Raw genomic sequence first — 18,073 nt, 5'->3', positions numbered from 1 at the left:
TGCGACACATCATGAAAAGACTCTGGAAGCCTGAGTTATTTGTTAGTAGACAAAAATCTTGGCGGGATCATAAGAAGTAACAGACACATCATTAGTAGCTTTTTATGCCTCTCTCATTCGATACGTTTTAACCTAGATATTACAAATCAGACTACATCAAATTGAAGAGGAAAAAGATATTAACATAAAATGCTAAATATGATTAAAAAGTTTTCTTGTAAAGTTAAAGATAACCATGCAAGTGCTCCTATTAACCAGAATTAAGCACCAATAAAAAAGGAATAAGCTACAGTATATATGTCACAGATGTACAACACAGGTCATCAAGCACACTAATGATGAATGACACAATGCAGAGTAAAGCACATACGTACATGAAAGAAAGTCATTAATGGTCAGGAATGTTTGTCTAGTTCCAACCAAAGAGTACAGACTTGAGAAAATGAGTCATTACTGACCACTATACGCTGAATTCTGCAATTTATATTAATGCTACAACAGTGCATTTGTGGGCCAGATTAGTTACGGTGATTGTTTAGGTGATTAATGAAGATGAATCTGGCTACTGCCTTTTCATTAGTTTCTTACAGGTATAACATTGTACATCTCTAATTACCTAAACAGCACAAACTAAGGCAATTAGATCTTACTGTTGCAGTAACTCCTAAGTACTGCAAGATGAACTAAAGTCTTTTTTCTATAGCAAAGTATAAACTGGATCAACTATTTCAAATGGAACCATTTAAATTGACTTATTTTTCAATTGGCTTGAGTAGAACTCATGTTTTCCTGCCCTAGCATATCTTCTGCTTATTTGTTCCTCACTGTTAACGTGAATTTTGTTTCACAAGAAATAAAATGAAAAATTAAAAAATTTTGCTTGCCCACAAACAGTTCTCTCAACTTGGTTAACTGTGGACCATGAATTGGCAAATATTAATAATACTCAAAAAAAAGAGGGGTTTTAAAACCAACAAAAATTTTTTTTAAGGTACTTTGTGAACCAAGAAAAATGCATTTCTATTTTCTAATGCACGAGGTCTAATCTCTACTGCCATGCACACTGATACCATTTATGCCTTCACAACACATCAACAACATACCACCAGATCTAGCAGCACTTTGCAGTCTTTTTGTAGCTGTGCAAAATAATTGTAAAGACAAAGCAAAGTTGACTCAGTATAGAAGAACATCCTTTCTGAAGTTACAAACTAAAATATCATTATTTCCCCCCTCATTCCAAACCCACAAGTGTTTATTAACTGCTGGAAGATAATGTAATTGGCAATACAATTCTAATCAAGGTGTTTTACATACAGGATGGAAAAAGGTACTTGCATGCAGTCAGAGGCCAAACCAAGGAGAAGTAATTGGTGTGAGGATGTTGGTTGTATGGTTTCAGGGTTAAGGAGGCTCATGAGACGAAAAAAAACAGGCTACGAAGGGTGAGAAGCAGGAGAAGGTTAACTGTGGGAAAGAGTAAACTTCTGCTCATATCGTGTGTAATTATCACTCCTGCTGAATCACAAGGAAGGAAAAGGGGGGTGGATTTAAAATTCAGTGCTTATAAGAGTTTGTTTGCACTGCTCTGCAAGTGGCTACAAAATATGCGTAATGTAATACATGGTAAGGTAGATGACTGTGGTATTAAGTTACTTCATATAATTTCAAATGAACAAGCAAAATAATTATCTCGGGCCTCAAAATTTCATATGAAAAAGAAATTATTTTTAAAACCAGGCTCCTATCTCCTTTCATCCTCAACATTATATTTAGACTATTTCAATAAGCATTATGTGGTATTCAAAAGACACTGAGCAACATAAAAGTGAATCTTCGATTCTTCCATTCTTCTTTCAATTCTTATCCCGTAAAGATTACAAGATACACAAAAAATAACACTATACAGAAACAACGCATAAGCTTTCCACATCTTTTCATTGCTTAAAACTTGCTTCTGTCCCACAGCAGACTATCCATTGACTTGTTGGCTTCTAATCTGTATTGCGCTCTACCCATGCACCCGATGCTATATTAAACAAAGGAATTTTTGCAAAAAACTCTTTTGCCAAAGATGGGCAAATATGCTATTTACTCTACCAGTCCTATTGTGTCCAAGTTTCACCTATAGTCCAACGCTGCAGACAGGCAAATAATCAGGCACAAAAAAACCTTTAACCAACTGTTTGGGCACAAACAGAAAAAATATTTCAATTTTCTAACAGGATTTGGTGCTTGGTTTTCCCCTTTCCCAAGCAGGTCATTAGAAAGCTCTTTATAAAGGCTCTTTTACCTAAAGCTTTAAACGAAGATACTTAATTCACTGGGAGAAGAGATGGCACTTCAGGTACTCACGAAAGAAGCAACAAAATTAGCGTAGGAGTATGCCAAAGGGAGTTGTTAAGAGAATGGTTCAAGGGGAGTGAAGGGGGTGGAAGTGTAGGAAGAGACAAGAACAGACGTAGGCTGAAACCTTAAGAGTTTGCATTAAGAAATACAAGAAGGAAAAAGTCATGGGGGGATATGATATCAAAGGAGCTACAGAGGAAGGCAGGAGCGGTGGCAATTTGGATGGACTTTACAAATCAATCAAGTAGCCAGAAGTGGGGGGGGAAAAGCTTTTTTGCCCATGGCAGCACTAAGGCAGAAAGACACTCAAGCGTGACTAGAGAGATTAGAACCAAGCAGCATAAAACCATCAGGTAAGTAGAGGTATCAAAATACGCAGTGAGAACCACTCTTGAGTCACAAGCCAAAGTACAAACCACATACTGAAAACTGCCGCGGGAAAACATTTTAAGACAATTTTCTTTAGCAATTGAAAGGAACGAAGAGAATGTATCTGTTGGGACTCTCGAATAAAAAGGTTGTAAGGAACAATTTAATTAATTTCTCTCTTTAAATAAACTGCAAACCAAGCAACTGTTTTTTTGGATGCATTTACATTACGGGCAGGACCCAAACGTTGCAGTGATCTACCCTTGAGCATGTAAACTGGAAACCAGGCAGGAGATGCGTGTGCCAGCAGCACACTGAGCTGTGCGTAACCTCATCTTACACATGTGTTTAGGCTACGCTGCACCAAGTTACAGAGGCATGCTCTTTTACTGCCTCCATGAGGAGATCCACAGGCACTGTCACAGACTGTAAAAAACCTTCTGGCAGACCAGTTGCGGCCTGAACTTTAATATCCCCTAGGGATGCTGCCAGTGAATGGATTTCAGAAGAGAGCAAAATAAATAGCATCAGTTTTAACAGCAACTGACTTGCAAAGTGTTATTTAGTTTATCAGGGAAAAAGAAAACAACACATACTTTTACTGTTAGCACTATATTCTATTTTATTCTTATTATATGGAAAAGAAAAACCTTTAGGAAGAATTTTTATATGTAATACACACACCAATAAAACACATCTGGTGTGGGGAAGAGAGCAACTATCAGCCAAAACACAGTATATAGTACAACAAACACGAGAACCCTTTTCCTTAACGAAAAAAGGCATCAAGTCTTTCATATTCTTCAAGCGATATCTCTCTATAGCAAACGGTCCACCCACGAAAGGTCAGAATCTAGTCATACTGTTCAGGAAAAAACATTAGTCGACCTACTGGGAAAGACATACACTACAATATGTTACAAAAATTCCTATCTTGGTCACCCCCCCTTGTAGCAAAGAATCCTTGAGACTGGAAGGGACCTCTTGAGACCACCTAGTCCAACCTTCTGCTCAAGCAGAGCCACAGAGCAGGCCACCATATCCACCGAGCAATTATAAAGAATAAAATATGCATATAAAAGTATTTCTTACAACATTTTAAGTCAAAGCATGTGATTTATACTTGATTGGTTTTGGGGTATTTTTTTAATGTCTCACTAGAAGAAGAATAGGGACTAGGTTCTACTTTTACCATGTGAAGGTATCCCTGCAGTGCCTGCACATACAATCGCCTCAGATTCTAACACATCTCAAGATGGACTATATATGATTACAACCCAAGCAGACCTGTGGACAGGTTTTCTATACTCAGCAAGCACACTGGTATCACTTGTTGAAAAAGAAATGGGCTACAGGTGTATCTGTAAGAGAAGTCACACAGAAAGCAACACTTCGTAAGGTTTGAAATATAGTTTACAGAAAATAAGACTCACTTGCCACCCCAGATGCAATTCCATAAAGTAGTCCTCCTCCATCTGTTTGCTGCTGAAAGACATGGGTTCCTGGAGGAGGGCTTCTTTCTTGTCTAATGAAATTATACAGTAAAGTTTTCACAAGTCTGCTGGTATATGGGAGACTGAAAAGAACAAGAAAAAAGCTTTAGTTGACTCACAACTTGCAAAAATTGGCACAACAAAGCCCAGGCAGGGTGCAAAGGCTGGTGGTTGGCACTAAACACAGAGAGTAACTCTCCCAGACTCGAGTAGACTGAAATGGAAAGAACACCACGATCTTGCCCGAGCAAAGCTGCACTGACTTCAGCAGGGCTCTGTAGGAGCACCTTCACCAGCAGCATCATGGAAACTGTTTCTTGTTTTCTTTTTTCAATGCTACTTTTAAATCCATCGTTTAATTTGTGGAATCCTTGTATTCTTTTACCTCAAGACACAACTGGAAAATATTTATGCAAGGGAAAGAAACATTATATTTGTTTAGTTTTTGCGCCATGCTTTGGTTACATAGAACAGGTAGCAACCATATTTCTCTGCCCCTTCGCCCCCAAGATTTTTGTCTGTGTGCTGGGGACAATTTGCAAAGACCAATGAAACATCTGAACTCACATCAGTGATTTTGAAAAATGCACATAAATTTTCTTGGATTTAAATAAAAAGTTACAGTATTTCCAAAATAGAGAAGGATTTCCACAGAAGCAAACAGTTGGTTCCCATTCCATAGGATTAAAAGTGGACAGGGGCTCTGTTACAATGAATTCCAGTCCCCTCTAACCACTATCCCTCCAACTCCTCTGCTACTCCCAACCCAGACCTCTTAGACCACATACTCCCTCTTCTCCCAAACATTCCCCACTTTGCCCCAAACCCTCAACTCCTTCAGTCCAGAGATTTAAGTACCACCAGACCCCACAGATACTGAGGCTCTGCCTCTACCTTGCTGCTGTTTCAGGCTGAAGTCTGCCCTGTGCTCCCTCTGCCCGCAGCCAAGCTGTGCCTCCCTCCTCTCCCTGCATGTCCCCCCAGAGCAGTATCTCTCCCTTACATCTAGTAGAAATTTCAGAAAACCAGGCAATAGGTACATTTACCAAAAACCTCCCCACATGGAATTTAAAGTTGGGAGAGAATGAATGGTAGCCTGACTAAAATGCGTATAAGCCACCGTGACAAAGCATTTAAACAAAACAACCGACTCGCCAGAACAAGTGGTATTACTCATACGACCGAGTTTACCACCTGCTAAATATTTCCACTATTGCAGCTTGAAACTCAAGGTAGCACATATGTCCAATCTTTCAAGGGGCTGCTTTTTATTTGTATCGCAAGAGGCTCATTAGCATTTCTGAGGTGCGTGTGTTCTCTAGACTGTGATGTTACGGGAAAAGACCCATAGCCGGATCAAAAAATCCGTCTCGAAAAGTAAAAGCTGTTTTAAGTTAATGAAATTATACTAAAAAATAAAAATTAGCAAAATAGTTTTACTGAAGTCTGGGCTGTGAGATTTAAACCTGAAGCCTTCCATCATACTTTACAGATGTTTGCTTTTGTGTTCTGTTTTCTTTTGAGCAGAACAAGTTTTCTATCAAAATGTATTTTACTGTCTTTTGTTTTCAAGAACAAACAGTCTAAACAAGCCATCAAAAGCATTTGCTCTGCCTTAGACCCCACAACACGACATACCATCGACCACGCATCAGGTATTTGTGAATGATGCTCTCTCGTAGAATTTCTTTGTGGAATAACTGGCAGGAGAGGAAGACGATGAGAGTTGTCACAGCTTCCAAGGAAATGCTGTATGTAATATCTCTGCATGAAAAAAGGAAAAATAAAGATTAATCTACTGGGTTTGTTTACAAACTAACTTCCAAGAACACCTGGTAGCTTCCCTGTTCAGCACAGTGAGTTTCAATTGGGAACATGTAAACAACAAATTAAGAAACCAAACTCCCTTTATACCAACAATGGGCTGTTTTTCTCAGATATATGCTTTTTTTTTTTCTGATATGCCAAAAGACAAGACAATGTAAAAACACTGAGGTATTGTCCAGAACATTCCAGCTGCAACATTCAGACTACACTTCACTCTAAAAATAATAAATAGATCTCAAAAGCATGTCCTTTGTCCTGTTAAATAAAATTGTCACAAAACCATCATGCTAAGTCAGAGAAATACCCAGCTGGCCAAACACTGCTCCATCCGCCAGGAAAAGTGGATCCCTAAGAAAGGAACAGAATACACAAATGCTAGTTTAAGTGTAAGAAATGCTCAGAATATCACAAGACTACATACAGTTGTTCAGTTTTAAATGGTATTTTTGAGGTAACAGTGAAGTCTAAAGTTTCAAGCTATTACAGCCAATCCCAAAGAATGTGCTGTAATGATTAAATACTGACACCAGAGAGTTTATCATTAAGCTAAGGTTAATTGGGAAAGGCTGTGCAGCAAAATGGGTAAGAGAAAGATCCACTATCTGGGATACCTTGTACTTTCTGCTCCCACCTCTGTCTATAATGACCTTGATACATCGAATATTTTTAAAATGCATCCTTAATGAGTAATAAATTGCAGACTACATGAAGCTTTTTAAAATGCAATGAAATAACTCGGACATGAACCAGCATCCTTCTTGCTTTAAACCAAAGACTATTTTTAACCCCTCCAAAAGCAAGGAGATACTTCATTCAGTGCAACAGCACCATCCTGTAATCCATTAGAAAGGTTGTTATTAAGTACTTTTAATGTTTCCCCCACAGTTACTATTTAATTTCCAACAGTATGCTTCACAATCCAGTATCATCAAGTTACAACAGGCATCAATTATCAAGGATTTTTTGACCTGGAACCTACTGGAAATTCAGAATCTATTTATACTTCCGAAATTCAAATATATTATAGCATCTCTATTCAAAAAAAAAAAAAAAAGCATCACTGCATAAACACACACTGATGCTGATAAGTTTTAATTTGTTAGTGACACCTTTTATTCTTGGCAGTTAGAACAAGTATAAACAAAAAACCAAGTGCTCTTTCAAATAATGACAACTTGAAAAGTACAGTGCAATCTCTCTTGAAACAAAATAAATTAACCACAGAAAACACTAACTGCAGTAAAACTCTCAGGCTCAGAACCCGTACGGTCCTTACCAAAATGAACAGGATTTCGTTCAGAACTCAGTTTGATTTTTAGCACACTCAAATACTTCAATCTCAGGTGTGCTGCTAGAAATACTGTAAATAACGTGCCTTATGGTAAAGGATAAGGAAGAAGAGTTTCATGCATCACGGTGTACAGATAGCTTAAGTTAAGCTCTTCTGCAGTAGCTCTAGGCCAGAGTTTCTGAGCAGAGAGAGTACTAGTTACCTGCTCAAAGTCAACAGCAAACTGGAATCACAATTTCCAGGATCGCAGTCCACAGAACCGCACTACCTCAGATACAGAAGTGTTTTTGAAAGTGAAGGTTATGCAAACTCGGTGTTTTTATTTTCTCTCACACGATTTAAGTAGTTGAATCCATAACATTCTAAGTTATAGGTCAGAAAGAGGCATACTGCTTGAATAACATGCTTCCTTAAAATCATGAAGTACATTTTAATTATTTTTAGTTTCTGTGAGTTACCTGACTTTTTGCCCACTACTGAGGAAGTTAGGCAGTGTAAATGCTGATAACTGGATCAGGCCAGAGGTTACACTGTGATCTGGCTCCACTGCAAACTCACCTCAGCCAGAAGCAAGGCTGAGCTGGGAACGGCTCCCGCTCCCATTCCCGCTCCAACACAGTGACGCTGTGCAATCCACTTCCCTAGGTTCATCCTAGGGGATGGTTCCTAGGTTCATCCCAAGCAAAGACCTATATATACACTGATTACTAGAGGTTTGGCCAAAAAATTAAGAAATGTTTTTCTATCAAAATAAAAACAACAACTTGGAAAAAATACTTTTTAGCTACGGAAAAAAAAAACCTCTGAAGTTTATAATTTCCAAGGCTGAGAATACAAGAACGTCTCCAACCCTGTTGCAGAAGGAAAAAGCTAGCTTCATGACACGCTACAACATCTACTGGGTTACTGTGCTGAGAGGAAACAAATTTTAGAGTCTACTATTTCTCCATTTCAATCATTCATTCATTTATTTTTCTGAAAAAAAATACAAGTGGAATAGCAAATCTGAGGAGACATTACAAAATTCGTCTCTATTTTTATAAGATTTAGTATAAGGAAATAAACAAAGAGGTTACTGTAATGTATTAAGTAATATTTTTTTGGAAAAAAAAAATCTGCTTTCAATACCCTTATATAACTCTGAAAGAAAAAACAACCCAGAAAGCAAGCTAAATTCATGGAGCTCCAGTGAGTTATTCCAATTTTCTTGCTATTCAAAACCCAGTCAGGGCACATTTAACTGCAGAAACATTCCACTCAACCTGTAGAATCTATTCAAATTAAATCTGCTTTGACATAAACACAACCAGAGTCCTGATAGCTGGGGTAACCCCTCAGCTACCGTCACCCTTAATTTATCAGCACAAGGATAAAGCTTCAGAGCAAAATTATTTTCTCCATCAAGGGTCAAATGTACAGTTTTCTGAAACCCAAGCATTTCTAAAGGGTCACAAGAACTACCAGGAACCTCTTTTAACTTCAAAGAAAATACTGTTTATTTATATTGAGATACTATAGAATAGGGAGGTTTGTGTTTGAATTTTTTTTTTTTATTTTATTCAAAGCTAGCGGTCATACAGAATGACTTTACATGGAATTTATGCTGATCTCCAACTTCCTCTGAAAACTGTTTGCTTGCAGATAAGGAGGAAACTAGGAATAATGAACTCATGTATCAATTACATGTCAAAATTATTTAGCTATTTATTTCAGAAAACCAGGAGAACTGCATGATGTTTTGAGTTTCTGTGGACTTTTTTTTTCTTCCCAAGTGTCTTCTGAAACAAATAAAAAATCCACAGAACTTGGATAAAGCTCATGTCCCACGTAAATGGACTTCATAGAGCAACATACCAAAGCATATACAGGTCTTTTCCCCTCTCCCGCTCCTTCTGGATTTTCTCTTTTGGAGATTTCAATAGTTATTCTCACCTAATTTTTCCTCTTTTTCTCTCTACTTCCTACTAGAGGATATATTCCCGTATCAGGTAGACAAGCTAACAGATACTATTCTTTTGTCCTTAAGACTTACTCCTTTCATGAGGGAACAATCTGGCATAGACCAAACTCTAGAATCATGGCAATCATTTCTCTCCTGCGTTCGGGTTCTTTCCTTATTACAAGTAGCTGTCGTGCTTGGTATCACATTTCTTACACAGTGACACAAAGCAAGTGCCTGTTTCTTTAACCAGACTGAATAAATCCAGGTGCTTGCATGTGATACCCCAGTTAAAACCGGTTTCTGGCAACAAATGTTATATATACACATTTAGTCTCTAAAGCAAAGGCATGTCATACATATCCATGATTATCTTAAATTATTAATTCTTCAGAGAATGATGACTCGAGCTCCAAAATGCAAGATTCCTAGATGCTAGCATAACATAAATGTGTGCATGTATTTAACACACACTTTAGTATCTACATTTCAATGAGAAACAGTTGATACGTCAACGGATTCCTTCCAAAAGCAATGATACCAGATCATCTTAAATTGAACAACCACATACAATTTGTGTTCTAGTAATCTTTACTCAACAACGCATTAAAATCAAATGCAAAAATTCCAATAAGTGAGCAACACTTTCATCTTAATCCCCTTTGTCAGGTAGATAGCAGAGATCCTGGGCTCCTCTTCGAGAGACCTGTGGCCCTGGGAGTACTGCTTCCAAGCAGCACTGCACATAGACTTAAAAGAAGTACTGCTTTAGAAGAAATGTATAAGTAACTAATTCTTCCAGGATACAAACTGAAAGAATATCACTCCTCTTCTGGTCTTCCATCAAGAACATACATTTCTATTGATTTATTTTATTTATTAATTGTGGTGGCAGACTTGTAAATTCTATCAGAGCTACCAACCTTCAGGTGGTTGGGGCTGGAGGACTGCACCAGACCATCTATCTGCGTATCACACCCTTGCAAGGTGTTGTCTGCTGGAACTGGACCAAGATTTCACCTTGCCCTTTTACAGACACTTATTTCAAATATATCACAAAGCTGATACTGCACTTAAGAAGCTCCAAATGTCTGAAAAAGGGGTCTATGGTCAAAACAGTAACCTTTAACAAAAATAAAAGATCTTCTTTGTGGTAGAAACAGGAAAAGAACACACACAAGCAGCCAGTTAAGGCAACCTGCCTGAGCAATAACTCTTCCAACTGCAATAGCTTGAACACTCACCATTACTTGCTTGCACCCCCAGACAAGTGCTGACACTAAATGGTACCACACAGCAAACAGATGCCACACCATGACACACCACTAGGTTTCGAAGTAGATTTCTTCCAAGCTACAAAGAAAATGCTGGAGTCTGAAGCAGACCAAAACATGATGGTCATAATAGCAAGGTCATCTGTCAATCATAGCCTATGGGAAAACACAAAACCCAAAATACCCTTGTCTACTCCTGCAGGCTCAAGATAAAGCAGTAAGAGCAGTTTGCAGGACTCTGATGCTACAAGCAGCTTACGTATTTAAGTTGGTGAGGGGGACGTATTAGTGTCTTTCCAAATGATGCACTCACTCCCCACAGAACAAGACCTATGGGCCTGTTAAAACCTCCGCCCCTCAATGTCCTGGCATCTGCTTTTTCCATTCAAAACCATGTGGATGACCTTCTATCAGCATCATCTACCAAGAACTTCAACAATCTACCCATGTGTCACCATCCTGCCACTGCTGGCTTTGCTCCAACGCCAAGCACTGCTCACAACCGCATTCTGCGCTCACCACATCATTCAGCTGTGTTCCCTGCCGGCGAGAGAGAGGTCCGTGAAAGAGGAACCAATATGAAGCATAGAGGCAATATATAGGAAAATCCCAGCTAGGAAATCCAATTACTACTCTGAAGGTACATGCTGTTGTAAACACTTTAATTACTCAATGAAATGCAGCTATTTCTATACCTTCGCAAACAGAGGCTGCGAGCTCATAAATTATTTCACACCTACAGAGAAAACAGGCTGAACAGTCAGAAACAAATCTCTGCATTTCACCTCACACCACTACACCAAACCCCCTCCCAGTTTAAATATTTTCCTGAACTTTCACCCAGCCAGAGCTGTCTACTCTAAGTATTAAAAGGTTAAAAGGTAACTTATTTTCTAATTTAGGAGAGTTGCCAAAAGGGCTGATTCATACAAAAACTCTCAAATCATACAGGAACCAGGTTTCATTTCCCCGCTTCCTGAGGGCCCACCAGAAAGGTGAAAGAGGAGTCACCACAGAGAATGGGATCAGTTTTGAAAACTGAAAGGCAAGTAGAAGAATATCTGGTTATCAGTCTCAGGATACAAGTACAACAACTCAAAGTGAACATAATCTTTCCTCTTGGAATCACTCCTAATTTTACACCCATCGATGGCAAATACGCATTGTGGCAGCCAATAATGCACTATGCTCATTACAGCTGACTCCAAACATTTGGGAGATGTCCCAAAGGGGCACTCAAGAAACACTAACTAGAAGCAGAGAGCATCTCTGACATTTCCTCCTACATCTCCCCCATGCTCAGTATTTTTGATTGGGCGACAGAATGAGAGAAAAAACCAAAAAAGATTGAAATAGTCTAAAAGGAGTATTTAAAGGGTTAAAATGACAGCTTGCGTAGCTTCCAAGCCCCAGGGAAAAGGCAGCCACAGAGAAGATGACCCCGGCGCTCAGAAAGCTACCTTAGACCATTGCAGAGATCTGGACAGAGCCAGACCACAGGAATCACGTCCTGTGTTCCAGCCATGCAGCCTGCATGAACGGCAGACCTGCTCCACAGTCTCCCTGTAACACCACTTCTCAAATGTGCTGGTTTCAAGGCAGAGCCATCTTGATGGAGCAGCAGCAATAATCTCTGTGGGTCGTATTCTTATCTAGGCAATGGAGAAAAGAGGCTTATGCCTGTCAGCCTGGTCGCTGCCACCAATTTGAAACACTCTGCAAGGTCCCAGAAAGAGATACGCTTGACTTCAGTGCCTAGGTGTCTTTGCTGCCCAGACCAAAGCCCAAACCCAAATACTAGCAAGCAGGTGTTTTTCAAGATCCGATACCTTTAGCAAAAACAGGGCTGAAAACTGTAACAGAGAATGCAGGTTAGGATCTTAAATATACAGCACGATGTATGACAAACAGTGCAGACCTCCGATACTATGCTCTGGAATTAGAAAGTCTGTTACAAGTTCAGTGTAAATTAAAGCTAGTCTAGTAAAAAAACAGGTCATAGAGAAACACCGAGATCTAAAAACTAAATTTGAACAGGAAGAAGAATGTGACACAGATAAAGATTTTCCGGCTTAGGACCTTTAAACACTTAAGAGGCCACACATCTACCATCAGAAAAGAGAAAAGGATGTAAGAGTGATGAAGAAAATATTCCAGATAAATAAATATTTTTTTAGTTGCTATACCACCACACAAGGTGCAGTAGCAAATAAAACTCCCTTTATACTCATCAGATCCCTCCCACATAGAGCACAACAGTCTTAAACTTTGAGGATCTTCAAAGTGAAGGAATACGAATCTCTTTCAGTTTGGCTATTTTTCCCAGCTTCAACCTAAGTCTCAACAGATGGAAGTTCCCCTTTGAAGAGCTATTTGACTTCAGCATTTTTGGCAACTTTGTCTAGTTATCAAATACTGGAGCTACTACAATCTTGATAAAATAGCCTTTTTTTAAAGCAGCACTATTCTGACCTATTGTTTTGGAAGTCACAAAAAAATTTAAATATGACACTCCCAAAATAGGAGTGAAAGCAGTTCTTAACCTCTTTGCTACTCCCAATTAGCAAGGAAAAAAAGCCTAAACGTTTCTCATAATCTGTGCGTGGCATCGTTCCTACACTGCAATGATTCCATAGAGCTTTAGAATCAATTATATCGCCCTCCTTCTACCTCCATATGACTATTAAGCTCCCAGAATATGTAGAGCATCCTTAAATGAGTCAAAACATTGCTAACATTTGAATTTGGAGGTGACTAAGTTTGCAACCTAAAACAATTGTTAAATACAGAAAATAATGGAATGTAATAGAAATATCAACTAACTTCTCCTGGCACCACAGGGTGCTACTTTACAGTGATGTAACTAGATCACAATATTTCATTTTCCCTCCATATGCATTTATAATTTTTAATGAAGTGAAAATGTACTGATAACAACCAGATGTTCAGTTATGTGTACCAGCTCTTTAACAGGCCGCTGAAAGAAGCCTTTATAATTTAAAGCTTTGGGAGCTCTATCTCACAACAAAATGTTAGCAATAGTTTCTACATAAAAGTCATACAATTAAACACTGAACTGGCACCTTTTTGCTGACTATGCAGTTTTAGTCGTTAATGTACACTCTCGAGTGCTAACATTAACAAAACCAAAGAAAAAGCAGAGTATCCATAACATACCCAAGGGAGCCGTAAATCAAACATCAACATACCATAACACAAGTGTTATAAGGTACTGCAAAAGTCTAATTCTTGAAAAGCAATAATGCTGTAGTTTCTATAAAATTTCTTGAAATTAAATGTTAATACATGAAACCTTTTTCCTTGGCATTTTGTACAACGCAGCAGAGCCTGCTTTTCAAAAGGGTAATTCAAGATCTTTTTAATAACTCTCATACAGAGCCACAATGCTGCAGAGTCCCATGGTCCCTACTACAACCTCTCTTAGCTATGCTGGGTGTAACTGCCTTAAAGCACATTTTCCTTTCCCAATACAAACTTTGGAAAATTGTTTCTTAAATTCGTTGTAGACAATTGAGACGCTCCTATATATGCTTTGCTGTACACCTCTGCAGCTTTTCCCAACAAAAATCAAAACATTTTGGTTCTTCAGTTACATTTCATAGGAAGGGATATAGAGAGGTGGGTTACAGACTTATGATTTGTCATCTTCCCCATCTCACACACCTTCCTTATTAATTTTGAGCTAGACTGCCCACCTGCATTTTCCAAGTATGTCTGTAGGTTATTTTATAGGCAGACATGAGCTCATTCTGCCAAGGCTTCTAGTAGAGCAAGTTCAGAGGTGAGAGCGAGCTCTGCCCATGCTCAGAAAAGACTTGAGTCTTCATGAACCCGGTGACCTTGCCAAGCACAAACTCCTCTGCATGCTTTTGGTCAGTCTGGAACGTAGGTTAAGATTATGGACCTGCCCGCAAATTACCACGTGCAGGTATCCTCAGCTCTCCTCTCAACAGTAACTGTGTCTTACATATACATCGTCACAACGTGATACTCAATAATGAAGAATAATATAAGCTACGTTATAATCACAAATTTCTCACCATTCCATAGCCGTTATCTATACGGCATCATCCAACAACGCTGTCCACTCTTCAATAACACATTTGGGGGAAAAAAAAACCACCCTGAAAAAAAATCACATTAAGACAGCACATCTAAAATTTTATATATTGGGGGTTGAATTATAGTACCCCTGAAGCGTACTGCTTCCACCAAAAAGCACCTGACATGACATTTAGAACCATTTCAAAAGCAAAGAGTTGCACAGGTACTTCTGCTCTTGCATTTTGAATACAGAGATGGTCTTCCATGCTTCAAAAATAATCTTTTTTTCCTTCTTCACTGAAATACTAAAAGAAGTTTAAACTGGGGTGTGGAGAAGACATTTATATATTTAGACAGCAGCTGCCAGCTGTATCCACTCCTTCATGAAACTGCATCTACAGAACCCAAGGGACACACTAATTGTGACAATCCTCTGTTAAGGCTATTGAATGCTCCTAAAATTTTACTATTCTGAATGACGCTTCGACGACAGACCCAGTACGGAGATTTTAATGGTCTGTCACAACAAAAATTCATCTTTAATAGCAGCTTAACAGACACTCTATTAGCGGTGCCACTGTACGCTGCCAAAGCTGCCTGTCCTCTAGCAAGTGATTTTAATTCCTGCTACAGAAATCATTACAAGTTTGAATATTTCATGTATTCTACTCAAACAACCTATTCCTTCCCAAAACTCACATACTAGGCTTGTAATTTTCTTGATTTATTCCAGCTAAAGACAGAAATTAACTACTCTCTTGATATAAAGTAGGGAAAGACTTTATATTGTAAATCTGATCAGGGGGAGAGAGGAAAGTAAAAAGTAAACTCGCTACTAAAATGATCCTGATCATTCTGCTGAAAAAAAATTTAATATTACGGTAAGCAAAAATGCCTCAGCCTTATAACATCTCTACGAAGAACAGAGTTGGACTGTGCATCAGAGAACGCAAGTTTTTCCTGCATCTCCTTTCCCCTACCCTACTTCCCCTTCGATGATACCAGGATAAAATTGTTAGTTAAGGAATTATCACACTGTTAAACGTATTATACTGGTAAGCAAGACAATAAGATACAGTTTTGTAAGTGTTAGTATCTTACGAAGAATTCAGTAGCATACTATTTCAGGAAAAATTTAGCTAAGAAAACTTACTTGACCAAAACCCCCTCAAACACTTCCACGTCTCTCTCTTATGAAAAGTGAGAATGTTTTCAATATAGCTGAACATTAAAGATTATAGACAGGCTTTATAACTTCTTTTTTAATAAGCCATTATTATCACTATATTATATAGTAAGCTAAGAGCTTTCAACAGCTACTTCCATCCCCAGCAACAACATTCACATAGAAATAGAGACGCTGACAGGTTCACTTGTTGAAAAGGGTTAAGAACAATCATGCCTGTAAAACTTTTTCTGCCAGAAAGGCAGAATAAATGTTATTGGACTCCACACACACATTGGAACTTCCAAGAAAGAAAAATAAAACCCTACAGGATTTATGAACTTGCCCATATATCTCGGTCCTTTCACCCCTTTGTACTTCCTCTGATCTGCTCCAAACAAAAAGTGTATCTGTTCCAGGAAGTCCTGACAAGCTTTGCAGAATGAAACTCTAAATCATATCACTAATTCATTACACACTACCTACCCAAACTCTCATGTAATGTTGACAGAGTTGTATTTAATGAGAGCAATGTTTCAAAAACTATTGCATCTTTGTCAGCTTTCCAACCATAAGAACAAACCAAAGTACAAAAACTACATCATCAGCAGAGCTAGATAATACACTATAATAGATAAAGCATCACAGCTTTGAAAGAGTTTCAGATTAATTGGGGCACTACATTTTAGGCACAGACTACAATGCAATTTAACACAAAAGATAATGCTAACAGTATCTTTAGTAAAGTTTATCTTGGGGGGAAAAAAAAGTTAAAACTCACGAGGACAGGTGTGGGAAAACATTTTTATTTCCAAAGAACAAAGTAAGTCCTCCTTCATGTAATACTGAAGTACGTCTCATGACACATATCCCAATGGGATAAGGAATCAACATCTCTCAGATACAGCAGGTGCATGAAAAAGCCATGTAAACAAATCTGGAGATCTACAGAAACATTCCACTTAGTCATTTCTCTTCTCTCTTCTTCAGACATCAATTCACTGGTATTTCAGAAATTAGTATTAAATAATGACTTTTTAAGGCACACACAGTTCAAAAACCAACACAACTGCAGAAGAGGAACTTTTGTGTGCACCTTGCTGCACCCCCCAGAGATGAAATGACACCTACAATGTACCTTTCCCTCCACATTTCCTCACAACCATTTTTAGCCAAAAGTTAGCAGTAGCTGTCTGTGTGCTGACAGAGGTACCTGAAACAAATGTTAAAGCTCCTACAAAATAAAACAGGGTAACTTCTGTTGATGGTTTGAACTGGGCGCGAGGTGCTGATCATGTATTTCTTCCAACAGCGTATTTAGGGCTGGTACTTGGCAGCAGGTTATCATTATCAGTACTGCACCATCACACAGAGCGTTCAAATGTAAGTATTTAAATAGTATAACCCCACCTGGTTTTGTATAAACTGAGCATTGGAGAGAATACAAGGAGGCTGAAAAAGGAAAAAAGCCAACTTACAAGAGGGGAATTTCAACAATGAGCTGGATGAGGCAACACAGCAACTCTTCTATGAGGTCTTCGCACTCTGCTCCTGAAAAGAAGCATACCAAAGGTTTTCTGGATTTTCAAATACCAAAAGAGAGCAAAGATTTAAACACACAGATCCAGACGATCAATACTTTATTAAGGAACAAACACTGGAAGAGAAATTCTACCCGTTTAAGAAGATGGCATTCTATCCTGAAATAGAAAGCACTTGAGATTATCATCAGAGGAAATGGTGCTACTAAGCCTTTTATACATAAAACAAGTAACAACTGGATAATTGAGATGTTGGCATTGTAGGAAGTATGCTAATATTAAGCACATCAAGCCTTACTTCACTATTTACCTAAGTTCATACGAAATGCTGTTATTACCAACAGTTAAACTGATCACTAGTGACTTCTCACTGGTCCACAGTTCAAGTCTCCTCTCAAAATCCCCTGCACTTTGCATATTTTCCCACCTCTTTTTTTAATCCCAAGTGAAGAATAATCACAGATAGAAAACAGTTTCATTTGTCTAACATACCCTAAACAATATTCTAAATTGTGATCTGTCAACTGAATGCAGCCCACTATACACATCACTGCTGCTCTTAACCAATTAAATCTACACACCACTTTTTTCATGAATACACATTTATTTATTGAAGAGTTTTTACACATTTCAATGACACGTAAGGATTCATGAATTTCCAAAGTACATTTTAAGTGAGCAGAAATTATTCTCTACTCACACACAATGTGACAAAATGCATGGGATGATTAAAATTATTTTTAAAATGCAACTATTCTAA

The 18,073-nt window shown here is 38.3% G+C and overlaps 1 protein-coding gene across 2 annotated transcripts in view; it reads right to left on the bottom strand.

Moving 5' to 3' along the window:
- The window catches only part of LOC309415756 (dymeclin), a gene marked incomplete at its 3' end in the record, with an annotated part of 207,666 nt that overhangs the window by 168,765 nt on the left and 20,828 nt on the right, over window positions 1–18,073 (bottom strand). For both annotated transcript variants that reach the window (XM_082013362.1, XM_082013363.1), the window contains exons 5-7: window positions 17,251–17,323; window positions 5,850–5,975; window positions 4,152–4,294 (exon numbers count right to left, since the gene is read on the bottom strand). In XM_082013362.1, coding sequence (XP_081869488.1) covers window positions 4,152–4,294; window positions 5,850–5,975; window positions 17,251–17,323 — 342 coding nt within the window. The remainder of the gene's footprint in view (window positions 1–4,151; window positions 4,295–5,849; window positions 5,976–17,250; window positions 17,324–18,073) is intronic.

Source organism: Phaethon aethereus (assembly GCF_964289735.1).
Source record: "Phaethon aethereus genome assembly, chromosome: Z".
Classification (NCBI taxonomy): domain Eukaryota; kingdom Metazoa; phylum Chordata; class Aves; order Phaethontiformes; family Phaethontidae; genus Phaethon; species Phaethon aethereus.
The sequence above is the reverse complement of the archived record's forward strand: the minus strand, read 5'-3'. Positions and strand labels throughout refer to the sequence as shown.